Genomic DNA, 25,923 nt, shown 5'->3' with positions numbered 1-25,923 from the left:
TATGAAGTCATTTGTGAGGTGGGTCTCAAAAAAAATGGAATATTGTGAAAAAGGAAATTTTCTCCCTAATTTTATTGAGAAAAAAAATACATTTTCTCTACTTATTTTCATTACATATAAAGTAAACTATTTAAATTATTTTGTCTTATTTTGGATGACTATGGCTTACAGCTCATGAAAAAATTAGGATAGGAATTAGGATAAAAAGTTCATAAAACAGAAATGTCAACCTGAGAAGATCTCTAATCATCTTAAAGGAGAATTCCGGTGTGATATTGACCTAAAGTGTGTTGAAACATGATACCGAGTGTGAACGTAGGTCTCATAGCTCATCTCGGCTTGTCCCCTGCACTTAGAAATCTGGCGCTAGTTAGCCGATTCTACCAACAGTTTTTCGATGGGGGTGCCTCGGGCATCGGCCTAGCCATGCAAATAAATCACTGTTTTACACCATTTACGAGGCTGAAAGTAGCTCCATACTTCATTGGTAAACTTCCGAGGGCCTTGACATTTAAAACGAGTCTTTTGAGAACTTTCAAAAAGCAGTGGTAGTTTAGACGATTTAATACAGACAGTACCTTCATGAAGTTTACCGTTCGCCGCCATCATGAATTTAGTCACAATAAGTCGAGCGACGAGTACGAATGAACAGTTATGATAAGGGACCAGATTCCAAAAATAATTCTGTGGAAATGCATGGATTCCGGTTGCTTCCAGTAGCAGCAACTGGAATCAATGCATTTCCAATCCTTCTATAATACCCTAAAAAGTACCTGCGCTCAAAATACTGCGTCACTTTGAACAGTGATCTCATCCTGGCATATGGTTTTATTAAACACACAGCAGGGTGGAATATGATTTAATATATTATTTAATATATAATATTATTTAATATATTATTATAGCTTAAATCACACCTACACACTACAAGCATTCCGAAAATATATCATTTAGGCTACCTTCATGGATCTATCCTTCTATAATACCCTAAAAAGTACCCGCGCTTAAAATAATGCGTCACTCTGAACAGTGATCTCATCCTGGCATATGGTTTTATTACCATTTTAGTGCCTTTATTGTCACAAGTACCAGTGAAATTAGCCATCAACCATACATTACCCAAACAATATGACAAGGGGGTAGACAGGACAGGAAGACAGGGCATTGAGGAAGAATACAGCATAACCTGAGGAGAGGGGAGGAGAAAAAGCAACCGCCAGACTATGCTCCTGTGGGGAGTACAGTGTGGGAACAACAAAAAACACCTCAGCAACATAAGCACATAGTCAGTACACTTCACAACATGAAAAACACACGACTTGCAACAGGGGAGGGGAGTGGTGGGGTGGATGGTAACCCAGCGCAGGCAAGCAGCCATCCGGTCCTGCAGCCATGTCTGCGCTGGACACAGACCCACTTATCAGACTGGGGGTACAAAGCGGCGAGGGATTGGGGGGGGGTGACTGCATATCTGTATGTGTAGGAGTTCTACATGTATTTGGTGTGCCATGTTAAGCATTTTATGCTATTTTGTATCATTGTACGCCGTTTGGCCATGGAGAACGACAGGCATGTAGGCCTACCTGGCCCCAGCCTATACTTTCATAGTCAAATCAAACGAAAATATCCAAGCAGCTATGGAGTGAAACAAAGAGCCTGAAAAGACGACGACAGCAAGGTGAGTTTGTTAATGTTAACCTAGGTTTTTTAAATATGGGATCGGAGTGAAATGACCTTACACATCCAGGAAGCTACAGCAACACAATCAGATTTAGGTCTCAAATACAGCAAACCATTTTTTTTTCTATCCCCTATCAATTTGTGCCGCATGTTGAAAATTACTGGTATAACCTTATCTGACCTTTGCAATTCATGTATGTATAAACTGAGTTGACATTTCTAACTATGATATACTGATTAAATTTGGCTTGTAACATCCTTGGATGGCACAAAATATTTGTGTGAAATGGAATCAACCCTCACATATTCACAGACTCTAGTACCCCCTACAAATTCTTTTTTTCCCTAATCTTTGGCTCCGCCTCCTGGCAACACAGAAGCAGCTAGAGGTCTCAAATCTCACAAACTATTTTGTTTTTACACCCTTATCAATAAATGTGCCACATGTTGGTATTAGTTGATAATAACTGGTGTAACCTTATGAAGGCCTTTCTAACATATGCAAATCAAGGACATCTAAACCTAGGGTTAGCATTTGTAACCCCCTAGACTGATTCAATTTGCTGAGTGACATCCGTATATGACACAAAATATGAGTGTGTAAAATCACACATCACATCACAGACTCTATAGCACCCCCTAGAAATACAATAGTTCCTGTATTTGGCTCCACCTCCTGGCAACACACAAGCCACTAGATGTCTGAAATTTGACAAACTAGTCTGTTATCAACCCCTGTATCAAAATATGTGCCAGATGCTAGCACTATCTTGAATTAACTGGTGTAATCCTACCAAGGCCTGTCTGACCTATGCAAATTATGACCATCTAAACCTAGGGTTAGCATTTCTAACTTGCATACCTCATAGACAGACTAAATTTGGCATGTAATGTCTATGTAGGACAAAATATATGAGCAAAGTAAAATCACACCTCACATATTCACAGGCTCTATAGCGCCCCCTAGAAATCTAGATTTTCCAATCCTGTCAACATACAAGCAGCTGGAGGTCTCAAATTTGACAAACAAGTTTGTTATCATTCCCTGTATCAAAATATGTGCCACATGCCAACATTTCATGAAATAATGAGTGTGACACTTACCTAGGCCTGTCTGGCCAATAAGGGTGTCTGAATTGTAATTTTTGAGTATGTCCAGTAGCCTACATCAAACTTGCCAAGGCAGGCAAGGTCAGTGAAATTGGGTTTATTTCAGCACAGCACACCACACCTCTGTGTATCATAATCAATCAAAATATGGATGTTTTAACTGTTTGTGTATGATTTAAGAACTTTTGTTTAACAACATCTGTCAAAAATATGCTCTCTGAACAGTCATTTCTGAAGATTTCTTGTACACCAATATTCCCACAGCACCTATGATGAGTGAAATTGGGTTTATTTCAGCACAGCACACCACACCTCTGTGTATCATAATCAATCAAAATATGGATGTTTTAACTGTTTGTGTATGATTTAAGAACTTTTGTTTAACAACATCTGTCAAAAATATGCTCTCTGAACAGTCATTTCTGAAGATTTCTTGTACACCAATATTCCCACAGCACCTATGATAAGTGAAATTGGGTTTATTTCAGCACAGCATACCTCTGTGTATCATAATCAATCAAAATATGGATGTTTTAACTGTTTGTGTATGATTTAAGAACTTTTGTTTAACAACATCTGTCAAAAATATGCTCTCTGAACGGTCATTTCTGAAGATTTCTTGTGCACCAAAATTCCCACAGCACCTATAAGTGAAATTGGGTTTATTTCAGCACAGTATACCTCTGTGTATCATAATCAATCAAAATATGGGTGTTTTAATGGTTTGTGCATGGTTTAAAAACTTTTGTTTAACAACATATGTCAAAATATGCTCTCTAAACGGCATGTTTCTGAAGATTAAGGGCCCTATCGTCACTCGTCAAAAGCTTATTTTAGTAGGATGTCCAGTCCACATTGGGAGGGTTTTCGTTATCAAACGTCAAGCGCATGGCGCAACAAGGTGTTCCTAGGTTTTTTAATCAGTCATGGGTGTGTTTGGGGCGTATAACATCATTTAACTCAATGAGAATGACATCTGTCATTCCCTTTAACGCGCAAAGCGCAATGTCAAATAAATGCATCAGTATTTTGACAATCAACGGCGCATTTGAAGGGGGCTGCCTGCGATACCGTATGGAATAGTCATTCCACTAAACCATGCTTTACTAAAACCTAGCATAGCCTTCACGCATTTAAAACTCCTCTATTATTTGAACTCATTGGCAAAGTGAAACTAACTTCACCGTGGTGTCAGTCAACGACAAGACAGTTATATGCAGTTACTTTCACTAATTGACTGACAATGGGTTACCATCATAAAGGCTGGAAAAAGCAACTGGAAAAAAAAGGCTGGAAAAAGCAACACTTACCCTACAGTATATTGCTCAAATGACTGAATTAAAAAAAATTATCCTGCAGAAGAGTTGCTTATATGTCGTGACAGTGCGTCTTCAGCTGTGCTCCATACGTGTCTCTCGCCTCTCCCCCAATCACTTTTAACCGTCATTACCAATTTGCAAATGATGGTGAATAACTACTCATCACGAGATGTACAGTCGAGATGTACAGTATTATGTTTCCCATTGTAATCATGTAATTTGTAATGTTTTGCATGGACGTGCGCTGGTGTGCGTTCATGGATGATAGAATTTGACTGTTGACAATGCGCTCTTAAAATAACATATAAACAACTCGCCATAGACTTCTGACCAGGTGTACAATAGCGATTTTTAGACAATGTGCCAGGCCACTCCCTAAGTTGTTAACTGCCACACACATGGGCGCATTGTTTAAAAAATAAACGTGCAAAATAAGGAATTAAACTTTGCGCCGGGTGGAAAACGAGTTTTACGCCATGCGCCAGGGTGCAAAATACAGCCCTAAGTGAAATTCAGTTTATTTCAGCACAACACACATCTGTGTATCAAGATCAATCAAAATATATGTTTGTGATTGCTTTAAACAGGGGGTTGTCCAATACACATAAAACATACAGCAAAGGTATGCAAATACAAAGCAGTACAGGCAATAATAATAAGATTAGATTAGATTCAACTTTATTGTCATTGTGCAGAGTACAAGTACAAACGGGGTTCCCACTTTAAGTCAAATGTAAAATTGTATGACTTTTCCCTGACAAAAAAACTGAATTTCCATGACTTACTATATAATAACTGAGTAGTACAATATACAGACCAATGATTTCAGAGCATCCATAGCAGTCAAGAGTCTTTTACTTTTTTAGAACAAGATGAATAAATAGGCACATTGAATAAACAGTTGGAAATATGCTTGTGGAATATGCAGTGTGTAAATATGCTTGTATTAATGAATTTTGGCTAGTAGATGACTTCCATGACTTTGCCCCAAAAATGATACAATTCCCTGACTTTCCATGTCTGGAATAGACTTCTTAAAATTCCATGATATTCCAGAAAAGTAATATGCAGTTGGTTTACAGAAGGTGGTTTAGAGTAATATAAATTAGATATAAATATGTGCAGTGTATTAGCAGTTACCTTATAGGAGTAGAATAAATATACCTATGTAATATGAACAACATGTACTGATATGTGCAATGTAGTAACATTAACAATATTTTGGTAGTAAGTATAATATAGATATATGCAGTGTATTAACAGAACAAGAAAAACAGAATAAATATGGATATTTAGTATGAACAGATATGTACAGTATGTACAGCTATGTGCAGTGTGGTAAGTCAAGTCAAGTCAGTTTTATTTGTATAGCGCATTTAACATGCACAGAGTGCAACCCAAAGCGCTCCACAAGACATTGTCATTGACACATAGACTAACAAAGACAATAGCGGACGGAGCGGCGTAGTCGCCAGCGTACCCGTGACACCAAGACATACAAGACAGACAACAAACAAATTAATAAATTAAATAAATAAATAAAAAAAAAAATTAGTCCAATTTCCAACCGGCTGAAAATGATGACTCGCGTGAAACTGCGCACAGCTGTGTCTCTACAACCGGGTCAGTGGATCTTCTGGCCAATCGATTTCCGTTTCGGAAATGAAAATTAACAAAACATAAAACGAAGGATTATTTGATTTCCGTTTTAAAATACAAAATCGAAAAACGAGAATCAAGTCGTTTTCCGTTTTCCTAATCGGTTTCAAAACATCAAAATGCAAATACCGAAATTAGTCTTAAATTTCGACGATCATTATTCAATGAAGCCTATTCGCTAGAGGAGGCCCTAGAAGCTCGCATCATAGTCTTAGGCTAACTTGGTAAAAAAATACCTGTTAGATATGGCGGCCTTGGGAAGTGTTGCGAGGGATATAGAAGAGATGGTTAAAAAGGACATGTCTTATGCAGAAAACACTTTAAATAACTTTTGTTCACAAAGAGGTTAGTCTGAGAGGAGCATCCGATGATTTTGCACCCAGCATAATTAGGCATCCACTAACTCGGGACCACCTGGGAACTACTGTAAGGTGGCAAAAGCAGTTTGCGAGGTAGCCTAGGCCTTAGGGGATGCCAGGCCTGCGGTCATGTAGCCTACCATGCCTACTGTATGCAATCACTCATTTTACTTTGATGTATTTATTAGGTTGGTCCAACATACAGTACCTCAGAATTATTGACACCTGCTAAAGTTGACTAAAAAGAGGAATGTAAATCTTTTGGAAATTGATCTTAATGCCTTAAGTAAAAAAAATAGGAAATATTTAACCTATAAGGACACCAATTTTCTTTGTGAATGATTAATGTATCATAAATAACTAAATTTTCTTCATTAAAATAAACAATAAACTATGTTACATTCCCATAGAGACAGGTAGATTTTTATTTTTAAAGGCCAGTTATTTCATGGATCCAGTATACTATGCATCCTGATAAAGTTCCCCTGGCCTTTGGAATTAAAATAGCTCCACATCATCACATACCCTTCACCATACAGATTGGCATGGTTTTATTTCAGTTAGCCTATTATAGCTGGTTTGATTTGCATTGAGCTCAATGAGCATCAATCATCCATAGTGTCTATTTGTTTACTGCTACTGCTCTACTATTACTATTCTACTGCTCTTCATCCGGCACTTATTCTTAATAGGCCTACTATTATAATGTTACTGTTTCTGCACTACGATGGTACTGTTACCACACTGCACATAGCTGTACATACTGTACATATCTGTTTATATGGTTCATACTAAATATCCATATTTATTCAGTTTTTCTCCCTTGATGTGCATCATTGTAAATAAACTCTGTTCCTGATTTTTCATACTATTGGTCTGACTGGGTCTCTATTAAATCTATGGTATCAAAATTACCATCAAATCAAGCATCTGAGCATCAAATCTGAGCATCAAACCAGGAGTCCTTATCTATAAGTTGGATATTTCCTCATTTTTCTACTGGCATCAACTTGCAGAGGTGCCAATAATTCTGAGGTACTGTATGTTGGACCAACCTAATAAATACATTAAAGTAAAATGAGTAAAATGATTGCATACAGTATAGGCTACGTGACCGCAGTAGGCCTGGCATCCCCTAGGGCCTAGGCTACCTCGCAAACTGCGCCACCTCAGTTTCCAGGTGGTCCCGAGTTAGTGGATGCCTAATTATGCTGGGTGCAAAATCGTAGGATGCTCCTCAGAGTTCCTCTTTGTGAACCAAAGTTATTTGTTAAAGTGTTTTGGATTTCTGCATAAGACATGTCCTTTTTAACCATCTCTTCTATATCCCTCGCAACACTTTCCAAGGCCGCCATATCTAACAGGTAGCCTATTTTTACCAAGTTAGCCTAAGACTATGATGCGAGCTTCTGGGTAGCCTAGGCTACTCAGATTAGCCTAAGACTAGGCTTCATTGAATAATGACGACTAATTTCGATATTTGTATTTTGATGTTTTGAAACCGATTAGGAAAACGGAGAACGACTTAATTCTCGTTTTTCGATTTTGTATTTTAAAACGGAAATCAAATAATCCCTTGTTTTTTGTTTTGTTCATTTTCATTCCCGAAACGGAAATCGATTGGCCAGAAGATCCACTGACCCAACCGATGCAACGCCAACAAAGTTCAAACACTCACTGGCAGTCTGGAGATAACGTGAACGTTGGTCTGGAGATCACTGGAAGCATACCAGTCCGAAAGTCGTGGGCGATCTTGTAGATCAGCAACTCGGTGGACTTAGCTGCTATAACAGCGACAGTTTGGTCTGTAGGCTAATGCAGAGTTCTTCAACGTTAACGTTAACGTTAGTCTGCTCAATCCAGACTCCAGGCAGTTTGCATGGCAGCTCACAGGTCAGAAACAGAACCATTAACAGTACCATTATAGTGCAGAAACAGTAACATTAAGAGTAGTAAGAATAAGTGCAGGATGGATATGAAGAGCAGTAGAATATGGTTATGTATAACTGTAATTACAGTATGTGCATTTGTAAATAAATAGAACGCTATGGGTGGGATAGGGTATTGGGCTTAGTTGATTGATTGTCACCGGGATGCAGAGCTAGAGTCCAGTAAGGTGACAGCCGCAGGAAAGAAGCTTACTCTGAACCTGCTGGTTCTGGTGCAGAGAGACCTGTAATAATAATAATAATAATAGTAATAATGAAGACAATCATTTTCAAGACCATATGCTGTTGCAGTAGTCCAGTCTCGAGGTGATGAGGGCATGGATGAAAATGATGCATTGTTGAGCCGTCTGGTCACAGTAACACAAGACCCATTCTGTCAGACTAGGTCCTGTCACCAGAATGATGTAGACTAGAGGACTCTGAGACAGTCATGTGGCGCCTTTGACCAGTGGTCACAATACAGAGGACCCCTGGCCAGTCAAGGAGCAGTGCTTGACAAGCATCATGTGTAGAAGACCCATTTTGTAAAACGATGTATACACCCATCTATTCTCAGGAGCAGTCCTTCTATAACTGGCAGGAACAGCTAAAGAAAAAATCCTGGGCTTTGCCTTGCTCCTTCCTGGCATGTGCCTTGCTCCTTCCTGGCATGTCTGGTCTCACTATGTCTTTCTGCTCTGGTGATGAGCCTGACAACAGCTGACAACCTGGAAATTAGAAATAAAAGTGTACAAAGAAAGACATGTTCAAACATACTGATGACTAAAGTTCACCTATACAACACAGGTCTATGCCTTTAATATAGTGTGCCAAAGTATTTCAGGAGGGTGGAACAAGTCCTAATTAATGTTAATGGTTTGGTTTAGGTGGTTGAATCAGCTGTCCCTTAAAGGAATTATCCGGAGTAAAATGCACTTTAGATCGATTTACGGATTATTGGGAGTACATACGTTGAGTTGACATCCAAATCATGTCATTCGGATGTGTTTTGAGAAAGTTCGATGTTAATGTGTGCTCTGGAAATTCACAATTTCGTTGCCATTAAAAAAAAAAAAAAAAAAAAACATAGTCCAGTATTTCTTTTGAAATTGAAATGAAGTTGTATGGACTGGACTATGTTTTTTTTTTTTTTTAAACGGCGACGAAATTGTGAATTTCCAGAGCACACTTGGCAATCGACTCCTACGGACTTCCCCCTAAAGCTGGCAGCAAAGATGGCAACATTTCCGGAAAGGTACTGGCTTGATGAAATTCATTCTGGACTCTATCCGACCACATAAAGACCTCGGGATACTTCGGTTTGGCTTTAGGGACCCTCTACTCACTACCACGTAAGTGCAATGTTGTTTGGAACTGTAGAAGAGGTATAAAAAAAGCGTTTTGTAGCGGCGAAATAATATGCCCTTCTCACTTCCACGCTAACGAGCTTTGATTAAAAACGGTAACATCGAACTTTCTCAAAACACATCCGAATGACATGATTTGGATGTCAACTCAACGTATGTACTCCCAATCATCCGTAAATCGATCTAAAGTGCATTTTACTCCGGATAATTCCTTTAATAGTGTAGGCCAAAATGTATCAGCTGAACATTTTGTTTCTCGATCTACAATATGGGCTTATGTATGCCTTATGATATACCAGAGTAAGTAGGAAGATGGGACATGTCTTAATTGATATTAATTGACATCTAGAGGCTTTCAGAAAATATATGGTTTAGGTGGTCAATTAAGCTGTCCCTTAATAGTATAGGCCAACATGTGTTAGTTTTACAGTCGGCTTCTCATCTACAATATGGGCCTGTACACCGATATAAAAGTCAGTAGGAAGGTGGAACATGTCTTAATTGATATAAATTGACATCTAGAGGCTGTAGACTTTCAGAAAATATATGGTTTAGGTGGTAAATTCAGCTGTGTCTAGTACAGCAATAACCATATCTACCATAGCAAAACCACAGTAAAGGCATTGTTTACGGCTGTCTTGTAGTTTGACACACTCTCCTTTCTGTGAGTGTTCTGTTGGAGTCATCTAATAAAATGCAACCCATACTTCAGGATATCAGGAGCAAGGATCTGTGAAAACATAAGTAGAGGGGAGAAAAAAAAGACATAGAGATATGTCGAGAAAACATTGCAGGACCATCCCTAAACAACACATCAGGACACCTTTCTTTCCTTTTTCATTTGATCACTACTGCAATTCATAGACATAGGTGAGACAAGGGTAAACCTGTTGTGGGTATTTATTCTATACTAGAATAGGCTACAATAATATAACTCCACAACTTCAAGTGTCAACACTGTAGTTTTGGAGGAGTATTTGTAGTTCGTATGCAGGAAAAAACAGTATGGGCAACTTTGGACATTAAAAGCTGCATTGCACTATAGTAGCCTACACTGCAGAAATGCACTATTTTGGAGATAGAAATGTTGTTGTACTGCTTTGTTTTCCAGAAAAACGGTATAGCCTATAACAGCATTTTTGTCACATGAATTACCCAGACCCAAAGAAACAGTTTATTACGTGAAACTGACCTGCTTATAGGCCTAATTTAATGTCAAACACCATCAACTAATTGAAAAGCAGAATTGTATCACCATCGCACTCATTTCGATAATTAACCATAACGTGTCATGAACAATGATTTATTTGGCTAATTATCACGCATTATTTATTTCACATAGGTTTATGTTATAGGGTTAGTCAAATCAAAAGTTTGTTTCATTAATTCTGAACGATCTCCATTAAACCAAAGTCCTTTTAGGCAAGTCCCTCCACTCGGTGGCCATTTGACAACGCTTTTTGGGCACTCGTAGGGCATCCATTTCGGCAGATCTTGCTCCAGCGGCGAGATCACAACACATGATTGGCACGATGTCTTCACAACACACCATATGATTGGCTCAATGTATTCACATCACACCACATGATTGGCTCAAAGTATTCACAAGTCGACGTTTTGCCGAGGAAGGGGTGGGATATGTGTAGACAACGGCCATATTGGCGTGACAAACTAGACCCATGCATTTCTATGGAGTATTTTTTGAGTGCTGTGTCTCCACATTAGAAAGTCTCTGATTAAACCCAATGTGGTTAGCGGGACTTTTATTTTGACTAAAAACTTTTAGCCGCCTTTGCTAGCAACATCCGGTACGAACATTCTATTTTCGCTAGGTCAGAGCCGGTCAGAGCCCGTCTGCTATGGACGAACAGACTCCGTCGTTCTCAATGGGAGGGCACTGAGCATAGACAGGCACTGAGTCATTTTTCAGTTGGTCCCCCCAGTACTGCGCAGACTCGCACTTAACTTCGTGACGTTAGCCATCGAACTGAATCTTGTAACTCATATGATAGATACACAGAAATTCTTCTCACACTTCCTTCGCCTTCAAAGTTAAACATTTATTTATGTATTATTATTAATATCATCCTCACAAGTGATATCAAGTCGTGTTAATGTTGAAACTACCACACATGATCATCTTCAAAAACAGTTATGGTAAAACAAAACAAAAAAGTTATAGCCTTGAAGCTAATCTTCTTTGCACTTTTCTGACCTACGGTCAATCCATCGAAAACCTCTGAAATGATTATCGCTAGACCTAACGGTAAAACTAATGTTTTTCATTAGGTTTACTTGCCTCTATGCTTTACCTTAACATACAATGCTAGTGTAGGCTACATAGCTTTGTTCACGAGTTTCCGTGCTGGCTGGACTACGCTTCTTATCCAAACAATACGGTTATCTCCCTTCAGTGCGTTAGCTTCCCTTCAACCGGACATGCTAAACATTCTTCTTACGGGAACCTAACGTTACGTACGAGGTAGTCGAGTCTTGTTTTGCCTTTTATTGTTTATGTAGATAACACAGAAGCTAAAATATCGGCACATGATATATGTTATATGAAGTTATGGGAGTTAAAAAAAATCCGAAATGAATGGGAGTTCTATGGGGTTAGCAGAGAGTTGATAACCACCGCTACATCGATGCTTCTACTTCCGGGAATTCGCCTGCCCCCTTGTATGGTCTATGGGTCAGAGCCGTAGTGACATTCAAGTAGTTGTATTTGCGCTACGTTCACTGTCTTTGTTTATCTTTTTTTACGGATGTGATGTCAGCATATAGCGTAGGCTACTGCTACTGTTTTGAAAGCTGGACTGGGCAATAGTCTTGAAAGTAAGAGGGCAGATTTGTATTTTGATAGTGCGTATTTACAGTGTATGGATATCTTGTGCTGTGCAGCATCAGCCTAACCTAAGTTGCACCTATTATTTGCGTCGTGCCCGCAATGAGGATCATACTTGTCTTGGCTCGTCTGTTTACTGAGGTCTCCGTGCTAAATGGAACTGTTGAAGCACTGACTCTTTCAACAGCCGTCCAGTGTGGAGAGAATTTCTCATCGCAAACGTATTCGGCCTTGGCCTTTAAAAAAAAAATTTAAAAAAAAGTTTTAATTTGGATTCCTAATAGTACCTGCAGGCCTAGACGAACCTTTCTAAATTTGCACCCAGGCGTCACATGTTTTAGAATATTGGAAAATCTCAGATTAATCCAATTATTTCTGCAGCTCTATAAACAGCTGTAGTTGGACAAACCTATAGTCTAAATCGAATCAGATTGTTTATGGTATTTTCTTCACCTGAAAACCTGACCAGTCAAGTGATCTATGCATTGTAGGCTTGCCTCTGTAGGCTTCTACTTACAAGAAAGCCAAGGCCTAGTCAAGTAGCTCTTCATATTAATTAATGCAATGTGTGACTAAAAGTTTACACTTGCTAAGATAACTTATTAATAGGTTATCTCAATTCTGCACTTAGGCTATTTACCACTGTTTATCTGCCCCAAATATTCAATGCAGCCTACTTTTTTTTCTTTTCAGAAAGAAACACTGATTATATCACAATGCCAGTGAGTCCAGTAGAAGGAACCTCTATGGCCACAAAGCTGTTACTGGTGCTGTCATGCTGGGCAGCACTGGGCAGTGCCATGCCGGACCCAAATTACAGAGAATACTTGATTAAGACAGAGAAATCACAGCAAACGGGTGGCAGAGTACTTCTCACAAATGCTGAGGAGCAACTTAGTGAGGTGTTGCAGAAAATGAAGCAGGAAGAAATGGAGAGTTCAGAATTTCCTCCAGCCATGCATTTCTTTAAGGCTAAACCCCTGATAAATCACAGCTCCCTCTTCAATTTACTACGGAAGATGCCTAAAGGTGTTGTCATATAGACTGCCTTCAGTAGGCTACCAAAATTGTTTAACTATACACTTGTTCCTGAAGGATATACAGTATCAAGATATATTCCATTTTGTCACAGGTGGAGCTCTTCATGTCCATGATTTTGCATTGGTGGATGTGGAATGGCTGGTGAAGAATGTAACATACAGGCAACATTGCTATGTTTGTTTTACTGATGATCAGTCAGTGAGATTTATTTTTTCTTCTCATCAACCAAAACCTATTCCTCATTGCTCTGAATGGATACTGCTTGAAACTGTGAGGGCCAAGATTGACAACACTACAGATTTGGACAACAGGTTTGAGATAAATCCTACTATTTTGTCACTGGCTAAAATGAAGTGAACTCATTAATGTTAGTATCCTCTAATATTTTTTTTTAAATTATTTTTCTTTTTCTTTCATTTACAGCCTCATAAGCAACCTAACACTTTACACTGATAACCCAGAGGCTGCATATCCTAATCAAGATGTTGTGTGGAAGAGGTTTGAGGAAACCTTCCTTGCGGCATGGGGACTGGTCACATATGCTCCTGTCTTCAAGGATTACTTCTTTGAGGGCCTGAAACGATTCAATGCTGATAATGTCATGTATTTGGAGCTGAGGGCATTGCTACCACAGGTATATAAGTACAGAATAGCCACTCCACAAATGGCAATATAATGGCACATGTGCAATAACTTGCTATGTTTTTGTGACCTTGTTAATGTACAGACATATGAGCTGAATGGAACCATAAATGACCGATTCTGGACACTGAGAGCCTATCAAGAAGTATTAAGACAGTTTGTAGCTGAACATTCAGACTTTTTTGGAGCCCGGGTGATTTTCACAGCCAATAGGTAAGCGTGAAATAGAACAATTATCTTGTAAAAATATTCAGTAATATTAATCTCAGTATTTGTGGAACCAGGACAGATATTCAGACAGAAGGATTTGCTGAAGTATGGTAACTCAGGATTATTTAATGTGCAAAGTTTTCTGTTCTTGACTTTGAAGCCCAAAATTTTGCACATGAGCCAATTTCTCAAATGTGCTTCAAATGTGATTTGATAATGAAGTTGAAGGTAAAGTTAGCCTACAAATAACTTTTGGTTAATCCTCTCATAGTTGCAGTTTTATCGAAATACTATACTATACCATAGAAAACATCCTGAACATATCCTAATGCACTACACAAAAAGTTATTTCCGCTCATAGCCGAAAACGGTGAGAAGCAAGCCTTCCAATCCACTCAGAAATGTAATTAGGCTACTCTTACGTCAGACAGGCACTCAATTAGACTTACACACCACCAATACAATGTCATGACATTAAAGAGAAGTGTAGCCTAATAGTTCAAAAATCAATATGAAATATTGAAATTACTAAATATGCTACTTAGTTGGCTATTAGTAATTATGTTGGTCACAGAATATGAATTATTAAAAATATATGAATGTATTGAAACAAATGACATGATGCCATTTTTTAAGGAGGTGGTTGTCTTTTTTTGGACAGTTCTAGAAAAAGGTTACACTGCTTTATGAATTACCCCGGCCACGGCATTTCTTCATTTAGCTACAAATAAAGTACTTAGATTTTTTGTAATCCGTACTATTTACTTTTACCTTTGCTTATCCTTTTTAATAAGCATATCAAGATGGTGGTCAGTGTGAATTTGGTCTTACTAACCTTAGTTGCCCAGAAATAAATCGCAACTAGTTTTTGCAATTTTCACTTCCTCCCGCAATTTCTTCACAACAAACGCCTAAAAACGGCACAACTTTCTTCGCAACTTTTTAGAAAAGATGCCGCGAAATCAGGCATTTTAAGTCGCAACAAAAAAGCCCCGCGAAATCCTGGAGGGACTGCTTTTTCCAGAGTCCAATCTTTATGCTCCCTAGCTAATTAAAGCCTGCTTTCCAATTACCCTTATTAACAAATGGTTTTCACAGCTGATGAGTTCCAGCGTTGAGTTGTTGTTGCACTGTGTGTTGAAACACATCCATCTTGCATAGTACCCACTGTACAAGCCTCTGGATGCAGTGGTATGATCTGGGTGTGCTTCAATCTTTTCTTCCCTGATGGCATGGGCATATTCCAGGACCACAATTCCAGGATTCGTCAGTCTCATTTCCTAAATGATTACAATGATTATTAAAGAGTTGTCAGGAAGGATGATGAATCATTTTCACAGATGAATTGGTCACCACAGAGCTCCGACACACATTGAAAGTCTTTGGGATTTGCTGAACATGACTTTACACAGTGTCATTTCTATGAAATATATATATATATATTGTTTTGGCCAGGTAGTATTTTGAAATGAAATGTAGTCTTTCTTTCTTACAGAGGAATAAATGCATCACAGTTGAAAGAAGTAATTGAGGAGGCAGTTAAACTACAGAGAGAGTTTCCTGAGATTATGGCTGGGTTTGACTTAGTAAGTATGTGTGGCATATCTCCTTTCATCATTTGGTAACAGTGCTCATTGTTTCAAACGTTCAGTTTACACTTAGGCTGCATCCACAGTAGGTCAGATAATTCCAATGGGAAAGACGGCTAGCAGTCTCACGTTACATCTAGTTATTATTTCACAGGACATTCAATCCTTCTACTAACACAATATGAAGAAATATGTGTATGTAACCTACTCATACCAAAACTATGTACATTATCAACCTAATTCGCTTCTAATATCCCAATGTTGAGGACGAATTATGACCGCCGCCATGCCAACCCATCTCATAACCACTCATTTGATGTATAGCGCCACCTAGTTACAAATGAAAAAGCAAAAATCAGGTGTTGTAATCACAGGTATCTCTTGCTGACATGTTAAAAACTGCACGAAATTGGAGGTGTAGGATCATTATGACTTTGTGACCCTCTGAATTTGAAAGACAACCGATTATCCCGCCCCTCGGACTGAGCAATGGGAATGGTGAGTCCCCAGACCCTACATTTTAATGTGGGTCTGGCTCGTCAGGCTATCGGTATCCATCTTGATTCCAGTGAGTAAACAAACATGCAGTGGCGGGAATTAAGGCATTAACATTTCCATTGCAATGGTGATCTCTACCAATAAAATGCTCTGCTTTTACATGTTACAAGAGTGTAGTGCTTTAATGTTAATGTTCCTAAAATCTGTATTAACCTACCCGACCTAGTGTGGATGTAGCCTCAGTCAGTGATAATCTGTAATTTAGGTGAAAATATTAACACTGCAAGGTGGCGTGTCTTATGTAGGTGGGGCGAGAGGACACTGGGAGGCCCCTTTGGTACTTCAAGGAACCCTTGTCCTTACCAGAACAACTGGGAGTCTCTCTGCCTTACTTCTTTCATGCTGGAGAGACTGGTAATGTCATTCTCAAACAAGTTCTGATGTATAGAATATATCAGTGATTCACCTATAATGGTGAAATGTAATGATATTTTAATTGCAACATTTTGGATAGATGAATGGTATTGTTCCATTCAATTCTAAAAAGTTTCTCAGTTCCTACTGTAGACAATAAGTATCTCGTCAGCCTGATGTTACCATTGCCATTTTCCATGATTCAGATGATGGTTAGTAGAAAAGCTCTATTTTGGAGTCATATGACCATAAAAACATTTTCTCATATCTTAAACAACCTTTATAATATTACCCTCTGATACAGACCAATTTTAGATTGTGGACTCTGTGTACGCTGCACTCAATTTTCAGTCACTGAATTCCAGGGAGATGGACTAGGGTGGCATCCCTCACTTGACAGTCTTCTGGGAACTTTTTTTACTTAAAAATGAATTGTAATGAACTTCTCTTTAGACTTTAGACTGCCTCTGTTGTTTCACAACCTGCCTAAGCTACTGTAATCATGTATAGTATAACTACTGTATGTATAGCTTGTACCCAGATGTGATATGTTAAGGTCAAGTAAGTGGAATCTCTATCATTTGTGACTAATGTGTCATCAGCCTTAAAGGAATGGTTTGGTGTAAACACAGGACTGACAAATAAGTATAAGTATATATACTCTTTTGATCCTGTGAGGGAAATTTGGTCTCTGCATTTATCCCAATCCGTGAATTAGTGAAACACACTCAGCACACAGTGAGGTGAAGCACACACTCCCGGCGCAGTGAGCTGCCTGCAACAACAGCGGCGCTCGGGGAGCAGTGAGGGGTTAGGTGCCTTGCTCAAGGGCACTTCAGCCGTGCCTACTGGTTGGGGTTCGAACCGGCAACCCTCTGGTTACAAGTCCGAAGCGCTAACCAGTAGGCCACGGCTGCCTCATCAAATCAAAAAATCAAAGTATTTTAAACTTTTAAAGTGTACAGGACGTTATCATAAGGACTTCAAATCAGTGGGCGCATTTGGCTTCTTGGAGCGTTGCGTAGATCTGGCTGAACGTGATGCATTTATTAGATTAGATTAGATTAGATTAGATTAGATTCAACTTTATTTTCATTGTGCACGTACAGAGTACACATACAGAGACAACAAAATGCATTTTGCGTCTAACCAAAAGTGCAAAAAGCAGAAAAGTGCAATGTGATATGCACAGTATAGACAGGTGGTGCAGTATAAGACATATATAGTGCAATGTAGACAGTAGTATACAGCTAAGAAAGTGTGTGTGTGTTTGGGGGGGTTACAGTCTGTGGTTGGGATGAGAACAGTCTTTAATAAAGCCTCGCTTTTAGACAATGCTTGTTTGCATTGTTAACATGAATCACGTTCAGCCAGATATGCGATAATGCTCAGCATGCAAGAAGTCAAACTCACTGATTTGAAGCTACTGGAATACGAAGGAAGAATTCTTCCATCCAAACCATATCTTTATGGACCTGGCTTGGAGCTCCCATTCTTTCACAAATGTTTGTGAATGCAGACTGGATGACTAGATGCTTGATTGTATACATCTGTGGCAATGTGTCTGAATGAAACACTTGAATTCAATGATTAAGTGGTTTAAGTGTCTCAATACCTTTGTCCATATAGTGTATGTGGATACCAGACTTCGGTTGGTATTGGAACAATTTATCAATTTGTAAATTAAAATGACAAAACATTATACTGCTTTGTTGTAAAGTGGCGAAGGTAAGGATAAGGTGCCTTCTTTTGAATAATTGCTTTAGTTCTCTTGTGATATAGATTTTCAAGGGACAGATGTGGATCAGAACATACTAGATGCGCTCCTATTTAATACCTCACGCATTGGACATGGATTTGCTTTGGTGCGCCATCCAACTACCAAGGCCCTTTCTCGGAAAATGGGGGTAGCAGTGGAGGTGTGTCCCATATCCAACCAAGTAAGCATTTCATAGTGCTTTTACATGACAGATATGATAGTCACATAAAATGCAAACCATTTAAACTACAGACTTTAAAAACATCAAACATTATTAATATTCCCAAACCACTGTCAGACATGCAGAAGCCCTTTAGGTTTTATGAGCCATATTACTCATTCTCTTTTGTAGGTACTGAAACTTGTGTCAGACTTGCGTGACCATCCTGCTGCAGTTTTGATGTCTGAGGGTCACCCCCTTGTGATTAGCTCAGATGACCCAGCCATATTTGGGGCAAGTGGTCTCTCATATGATTTTTATGAGGCATTTGTGGGCATTGCTGGACTGACATCTGGTGCAGGCACACTGAAAGAACTTGCAATAAACTCAATCAGGTAAGACTACAGTATAGTTCTGAATCTTGTCCTGCAGGGTTTATGGGTCATTTCGTGTCAAATCAGATAAAGTTGTTGCTGCACCATCTCAGATTTTGTTCAAACCTTGTCTATATCATCAATGGGTCTTAAAACCAAGGCCTGTAAAATATTTCCGTGCAAATCTTCTGTCTTCATATCTTTTTCAGACCTTGAAATTCTTACAGCTTGAAAAACCCATGACATGTTTGGGCATTAATATCCTGACAAATATTTTCCCTAGCCTCCCCAAATTTTCTAGGATGGAAGACCAACTCATAATAACCATGTGTAAAGCATTTAAAGTCTGTACTAAATGTCATTTGACTTTCGAAAGGGCCCTAGAATTTGGAAAAATTAGCTGTAAGTACCGTAAAAAACGGTTATTTTTATTATTTTCCGGACTATAAGTCGCTCTGGAGTATAAGTCGCATCAGTCAAAAAATGCCTCATGAAGAGGAAAAAAACATATATAAGTCACATTTATTTAGAAATTTATTTCACAAAATCCAAGACCAAGAACAGACAGACTATGTAACTGGAAACATAGAGGCCAAAAAGATTATATTTTATTTAGGGCTGTCAAAATAACTGATTAATTTCGATTAATTCATTTGAGAAAAAATAACTGATTAAAAAAAATAACGCAGATTAATCGATTCTGTATGACCGTTGACTGAGCCGTTGTAGTCAGTAACCATTAGACTGTAAAATGAAGGAGAGAGAAGAAAATGTGGTGCCTAGATCATTGATTGTAACATTTACTTTTCAAAAACCGCTTCATGGTGTTGATTAAAATAAAGTCCTCTGCAATGTATGTGATAAAAAAAACTTCTTCCCGAAGCACTTTTGAATTCATTTCCTCAGCATATTAGGTCATATCATAGATTATTATGGCCATTATTAAAATAATAATAAAAGAGTTTTTGAACTTTAATGTCACTAATGCTGATTATTCAATGATTAATTTGAATTTAAATATTTAAAATACTTTCACAGCAAAAATCATATATGCGATTAATTCAGATTAATTAATTAGCCTGACGAGCCAGACCCACATTAAAATGTAGGGTCTGGGCACTCACCGTTCGCAGTGCAGTCCGAGGGGCGGGATAATCGGTTGAATCGGTTAAATTCCCTCTGCACGCAATAGGACAGCGCTATGAGTCCGCTGCGTTTCCCACCAGCGGAGCTAGTTGGCTAGTTCAAACTTTTGCCAACTTAATAAAAGCTTAACTCGTGTCACACTGTTCGCCAACAGCAACATTATCTTATTTGTTTTCAAGTAGCAGAATTCAAGCCAAACCGTTGCAACTCTGCCATCAATCATTATGTTAAGCCCGCCTAACGACTCTATACACGATTTGATTGGCCTGATAGAGGTTTCATTTTTCGAGCTCACAAGCCAACGGAGAGTTGCTAGACTAGCCCTGGAAGCACATGTAATTTGCTGCCGCTAGGGTGCGTCTAGATTTCTAGGCTATTAATTAATCACAGAGTATGTAATTAAATAGATACATTTTTTTAATCGATTGACAGCCCTAATTTTATTCAATTAAATTGTACCGGGAATCTTAATGAAGACAAAGGAGTGAATAGCAAGCTGAGGCGAACTGGGCGACGGTAATTGTAAAGCAATTTACAAAAGATTCACTGAACAAAAATGCTGGTGTGGTACATGAAAATGTATCTAAAAATGTGGAGAATGCAACGCAATCAAGCATTTTGGGCAATGTGGAGGGACAAGCCGGCAGCAGAGCAAATGCTCGGCAGGCTACCTCTGAGAGAGCGCGAGAAGAAAAAAAGATGCACGTTTAAAATAACATTTTCAGTTGAGTGTCCCAAGTCTCGACAAAAGCCTGTCGGAACCCTAAATTGTCCCGGTTTACACCAACCACTATTAAGTGTGGTCTTATTAAAGCTCGATCATTAACTAAACCCATGTAGAAAGACTATAGCCTAATGCGTCTGATTTCGATAATGTGTGTGTGTGTGTGTGTGCGCGCGAGAGTGTCAGTCAATCGTAACAGTCTTTGTTGCAATGCCTCGTCATATCTGCCTCGTTTTAACAGTTAGGACAATGCTGAAGAGAAAGTCATCATTCTCAAAATAACTCATGGCTGAGTTTTGTTTTCAAATGTTTTCATGCATGTCTGGATAACGGGTGAGGAATGTTTAGGAGACAGACTAATAGAATAGGTTATCCTTGTTGTTGTATTATTTATTTTATATATTTAGCATTAGTGCATACTAGGATGATAAGACTGTCTGTTACTGTGATAAATGGCTGTACACAGTGGTTGTGCTTTTCCCACATGGGCTCGAACAGGTATGGTGCAGGGAAGCATGCCCAAGGAATGTGTATTTGTTGCATGTCTTAATGAAGATGGGGGGGGGGGGGGGAGGGGGGTTGTCTGTAAGTCTCTTTTCCTTCACTGTCTTGGATAGCCTAGAAATCTAGACGCGCCCCTAGCGGCAAATTAAATTTGCTGCCAGGGCTAGTCTAGCAACTCTCCGTTGGCTTGTGAGCTCCAGAAATCGAAACTTAATCAGGCCAATGAAATCGTGTATAGAGTCGTTAGGTGGGCTTAACATAATGATTGATGGCAGAGTTGCAACGGTTTGGCTTGAATTCCCTGCTACTTGAAAACAAATAAGATGGATGTTGCTGCTGGTGAACAGTGTGACACGAGTTAAGCTTTTATTAAGTTGGCAAACGTTTGAACTAGCCAACTAGCTCCGCTTGTGGGAAACGCATGGGACTCATAGCGCTGCCGCTGTCCTATTGCGTGCAGAGGGAATTTGAAAGACAACTGATTATCCCGCCCCTCGGACTGAGCACTGCGAACGGTGAGTGTCCAGACCCTACATTTTAATGTGGGTCTGGCTCGTCAGGCTATGTCTTGGACGCTGTAACACTGCAAATTTCTCCTTTGGGAGATAATTAAAGGATTATCTTATCTTCTCTTATCTTATTGTAAATTCTCAAATTATTGCCGGGGTGTTTTATTTTATATTTGTAAATTGCTTTATAAATACCGTCGGGTAATACATTTATGTGGGGCAGGCTTGTATTTCGAGGCAGGCCTTTATTTCTTTTATTTCTCTTTCTTTTATTTTGAGTTAAGTGTCCCGAGTCCCGACAAAAGCCTGTCGGAATGCTAAAATGTCCCGGTTTACACCAACCACTATTAAAGTAATAGTACCCATGTAGAAAGACTATAGAGTAAAGCGTCCGGTGTATGATTTCGATAATGTATGTGCGTGAATGTCAGTAAATCGTAACAGTCTGCAGCCAACCTTCAAACCTTCAACCTTCAACCGACAAAAGTCATCATTTTCAAAATAACCTATGGCTGAGTTTTTTTAAATGTTTTCATGCATATCTGGATAACGGGTGAGGAATGTTTAGGAGACAGACTAACGTAAATCCTCAAATTATTGCTGGGGTCTTCCAAATTATTATGCAAATTACATTTTTCTCAGATTTTTCTAAATAGTTGATGCAAATGAGAGTCAGTATAATTTTCAAGTCATCAACCGTTAATTATAATGTATAATGTATAATGTAACGTATATAACATATTATAAAGTATAATTTGAATTTTATTGAACAAACCTCGCAATGATAACAGTATTTTTTTTTAAATAAAAAACTCAAAATGCACTGTTCCAAATTATTATGCACAACAGAGTTTCAAGACATTTTATAGGTTGTAAAGAATAAAAAATGGTCATTTGTTGAATTTGCAGCATTAGGAGGTCATATAAATTAAATCAAACATTATTTCAATCAAAAACATCTTAACAGGCCAAGTTACCTAAAGGGGCCTACCAGCTCTCTCTCCATGATTCCAGCCCAAAATATGACTCCGCCACCTCCTTGCTGATGTCTCAGCCTTGTTGGGACATAGTGGCCATTCACCAACCATCCATTACTCCATCCATCTGGACCATCTAGGGTTGTATGGCACCCATCCGTAAACAAAACTGTTTGAAAATTAATCTTCATGTATTCCTGAGTCCACTGCAACCATTTCTGCTTGTGAGCATTGTTTTGGGGTGGCCGAATAGTAGGTTTATGCACACTTGCAAACTTCTTGAGGATCCTACACCTTGAGATTCTCAGGACTCCAGAGACACCAGCGGCTTCAAATACCTGTTTGCTGCTTTGCATTTTAGCAGCTGCTCTCTTAATACTATGAATTTATCTGGCAGAAACCTACCTTATTATGCCTTTGTCTGCACGAACCCGCCTGTGCTCTGAATCAGCGACAAATTTCTTCACAGTACGATGATCACGCATACGTTTTTGGGAAATATCCAATGTTTTCATACTTTGTCCAAGGTAGTGCACAATTTCACGCTTTTCAGCAGTAGAGAGATTCTTTTTCTTTCCCATATTGCTTGAAACCTGTGGCATGCTTAATAATGTGGAACAACCTTCTTAAGTATTTTTCCTTTGATTGGACTCACGTGGCAAACTAATGATCACAGGTGTCTGAGATTGATTTCAATTATCCAAAGAGCCCTGAGACACAATACCATCCATGAGTTTATTTGAAAAACAAAAAAATATATGTTTATGACACTTAAATCCAATTTGCATAATAATTTGGAACACGGTGTATTTTATATTTGTAAATTGCTTTACAAATACCGTCCGTCGGGTAATACATTTATTTTGAGCAGGCTTGTCTCTCTCTTTTATTACAGTGCATGAAAATGCACTGTTCTGTTATCCGAAGTCTTCTTCTTCTTCTTCTTCTTCTTCTTCTTCTTCTTCTTCTTATTATTATTATTATTATTATTATTATTATTATTATTATTATTATTATTATTAGAGTGCATGAAAATGCACTCTACTGTTATCCGATTTATTAGAGTGCATGAAAATGCACTTGTTTTTTACATGATGTAAAATGAAGAGGCTATATAATAGTATTTTTATGAGTTTACTAAAGTAATCTCGTGGACAATGTGTAAAGGAACCATATGTACTGACTTTGTGATTAGTAGATAGGTGGAGGGTGGCGCATCAGGCCAAAACACAACTTGACAACATCAACATCAGTTGAGGGCTGCAACTTCACTTTTTAAATGACAATATCCTGGCCGTACTACTGTTGTTAGTGATATAAGTATTTGAAATGAACATGATTTCTAAATGTCTAGTGACATCAAAGCCATTTTATGATTAATTGAAATACATTTCTTACATACTGTTTCTTTAAAGTTGTTATTTTTATTTATTTTTTTACTTTTGAAAGCCATGTGCTTTTGTGTTATTAGTGTTTCTCTGCTTACAATTTATAATGAAAATACTTAAAAAAAAAAAAAATGCACAAGGAGAACATTTCATGAATGCTACTGAATAAACCCAACATTTTCTCTTTCAGGTACAGTTCCTTATCCCCTCAGCAAAAAGAGGAAGCATTGTCCATATGGCAAAAAAAGTGGGACAAATTTGTGGTGGAGAATTTACCATAAGTTTTTTTTTCTATAACCGGCTGGGTGATTGAATGCATTTTTTCCACTTTCCCCCTTTTTCGACAGGACAGGGAAGTAAGCTTGACATTAGCAATGTTTCCATTAAAATTTTGTGCAAAATAAAAGTAATATTTGTCAAAATTCGACAAAGCACAATTGTGAATGGTCGGTGTTTCCATTAAGTGATGCAATACGATTCCATATAAGTTGTATCTTCTTGTGATAGTCATTTTTGATCTGAAAAGTTTTACAGTTCTTCAATTGCATCCACCAAAAACCATTATACTTAAAATTGAGGGGGTCAGAAAGTAAAAGGAGGAAAAATATAAAAAGCGAAACTGTTATAGGCCTCCTTGGCAGCGATGTGTGACAATTCTGGGAGGGCATAGTCCAGATTTAACATTATAAATGCTTGCATTTTGTTATTGGGTCAGTGAAAACAAATCAATTTCAACATTTTTTGTGTAAATGTTTATGTAGTGTTCAATTTAGCAGGTGCCCCATGATTTACTGTATTGTATTGCATGTAACTGTATTCAGTCTTTGAAAATGTAATTTGGCAAAACAGTTATTTCCATATTTTATCAAAAACAATGTTAATGATACACTCATAAAAGTATACAAATGTAATTGTTAGTCTATAATGTATCTATGGTCAGTTACAAAATTTCCAAACTTCATATTATTGTACTTTTCCCTTATTACTAACACTGACCTTGATCGTCAGTGTCAAGTTATTATTTTTCAAAATTAAAGCTGTCACCACTTTTTTGACATTTGACCGAATGACACTCAAATGTGTGACAAAATGGGTGCCACAGCTGGAAGAGGTTACAGTAACATAAATTTAGGAGCACATTTTCAAACTTATTTTGAACTTGGGTGACATTTTGAGTCTGTTAGGAGGCACAAAGGCACAGTTTATTTTATGGGGATGGGCGATATGGCTAAAAAATCATTTTAGTCTATTTCACGATATACAATATATATCTCGATATTTTATCAAAAGGACTTCATTAATTCTCACTTTCACCTTGTGATGTTTTAAATCATGCCAGTATGATGCAGTAGGCTAGGATAAATCATACCAGTCCAATCCCTGCAAATGATATCCAAATTAACTCATTGAATGCCAAGCTGTTTTCGGGAGCTTTGTCCTAGAGTGCCAGCAATCTAGACCATTGTTGATGATTTTTGTACAGCCACAGCATATTCTGTGTTATATCTATGAACACATGCAATGGCTCGATTAAAAGGTGAGACTTTAAGCTGTCGGTGGGTGCAAACCGTGTATTTCTACACGCCTCTGTTCCTGAGAAATCCCAAGCTAAACAGTGACTAGTTTTCATCAAAATCGCTGTTTTTTCTAGAAATGGAGATATAACATCTTTCATGAAATATGAAGTGTTGCCAAAGATTGTTAAGGCGGAGCAAGATATT

At 38.3% G+C, this 25,923-nt stretch overlaps 1 protein-coding gene across 4 annotated transcripts; it reads left to right on the top strand.

Annotated features, from left to right (window-relative positions):
- The first annotated feature begins 8,002 nt into the window (after window positions 1–8,002).
- On the top strand, window positions 8,003–24,641 carry ada2a (adenosine deaminase 2a). Of its 4 annotated transcripts, none has more exons than XM_042108795.1 (10): window positions 8,003–8,020; window positions 12,961–13,296; window positions 13,400–13,619; window positions 13,732–13,942; window positions 14,036–14,163; window positions 15,656–15,746; window positions 16,553–16,661; window positions 18,444–18,601; window positions 18,773–18,975; window positions 24,393–24,641. In XM_042108795.1, the coding sequence occupies exons 2-10, from the start codon at window positions 12,984–12,986 to the stop codon at window positions 24,481–24,483; spliced, it is 1,524 nt and encodes a 507-aa protein (XP_041964729.1). In that variant the 5' UTR covers window positions 8,003–8,020; window positions 12,961–12,983; the 3' UTR covers window positions 24,484–24,641. The 4 variants fall into 4 exon arrangements, with proteins under 4 accessions (XP_041964729.1, XP_041964730.1, XP_041964728.1 ...); XM_042108796.1 differs by lacking the exons at window positions 8,003–8,020; window positions 24,393–24,641 and adding exons at window positions 12,103–12,257; window positions 21,323–21,408; XM_042108794.1 differs by lacking the exon at window positions 8,003–8,020 and adding an exon at window positions 12,104–12,257.
- Window positions 24,642–25,923: the final 1,282 nt, after the last annotated feature.

The sequence above is a fragment of the Alosa sapidissima genome, chromosome 11 (assembly GCF_018492685.1).
Source record: "Alosa sapidissima isolate fAloSap1 chromosome 11, fAloSap1.pri, whole genome shotgun sequence".
NCBI classification, from domain to species: domain Eukaryota; kingdom Metazoa; phylum Chordata; class Actinopteri; order Clupeiformes; family Clupeidae; genus Alosa; species Alosa sapidissima.
The sequence above is the reverse complement of the archived record's forward strand: the minus strand, read 5'-3'. Positions and strand labels throughout refer to the sequence as shown.

Bases quoted from the DNA above. Each gene is read 5' to 3' on its own strand.
- ada2a (XM_042108795.1), top strand. From the start codon at position 12,984: ATGCCAGTGAGTCCAGTAGAAGGAACCTCTATGGCCACAAAGCTGTTA. The intron at 13,943-14,035 runs GTATATAAGTAC...GTTAATGTACAG, and splicing joins TGAGGGCATTGCTACCACAG to ACATATGAGCTGAATGGAAC. The intron at 18,976-24,392 runs GTAAGACTACAG...TTTCTCTTTCAG, and splicing joins CTTGCAATAAACTCAATCAG to GTACAGTTCCTTATCCCCTC.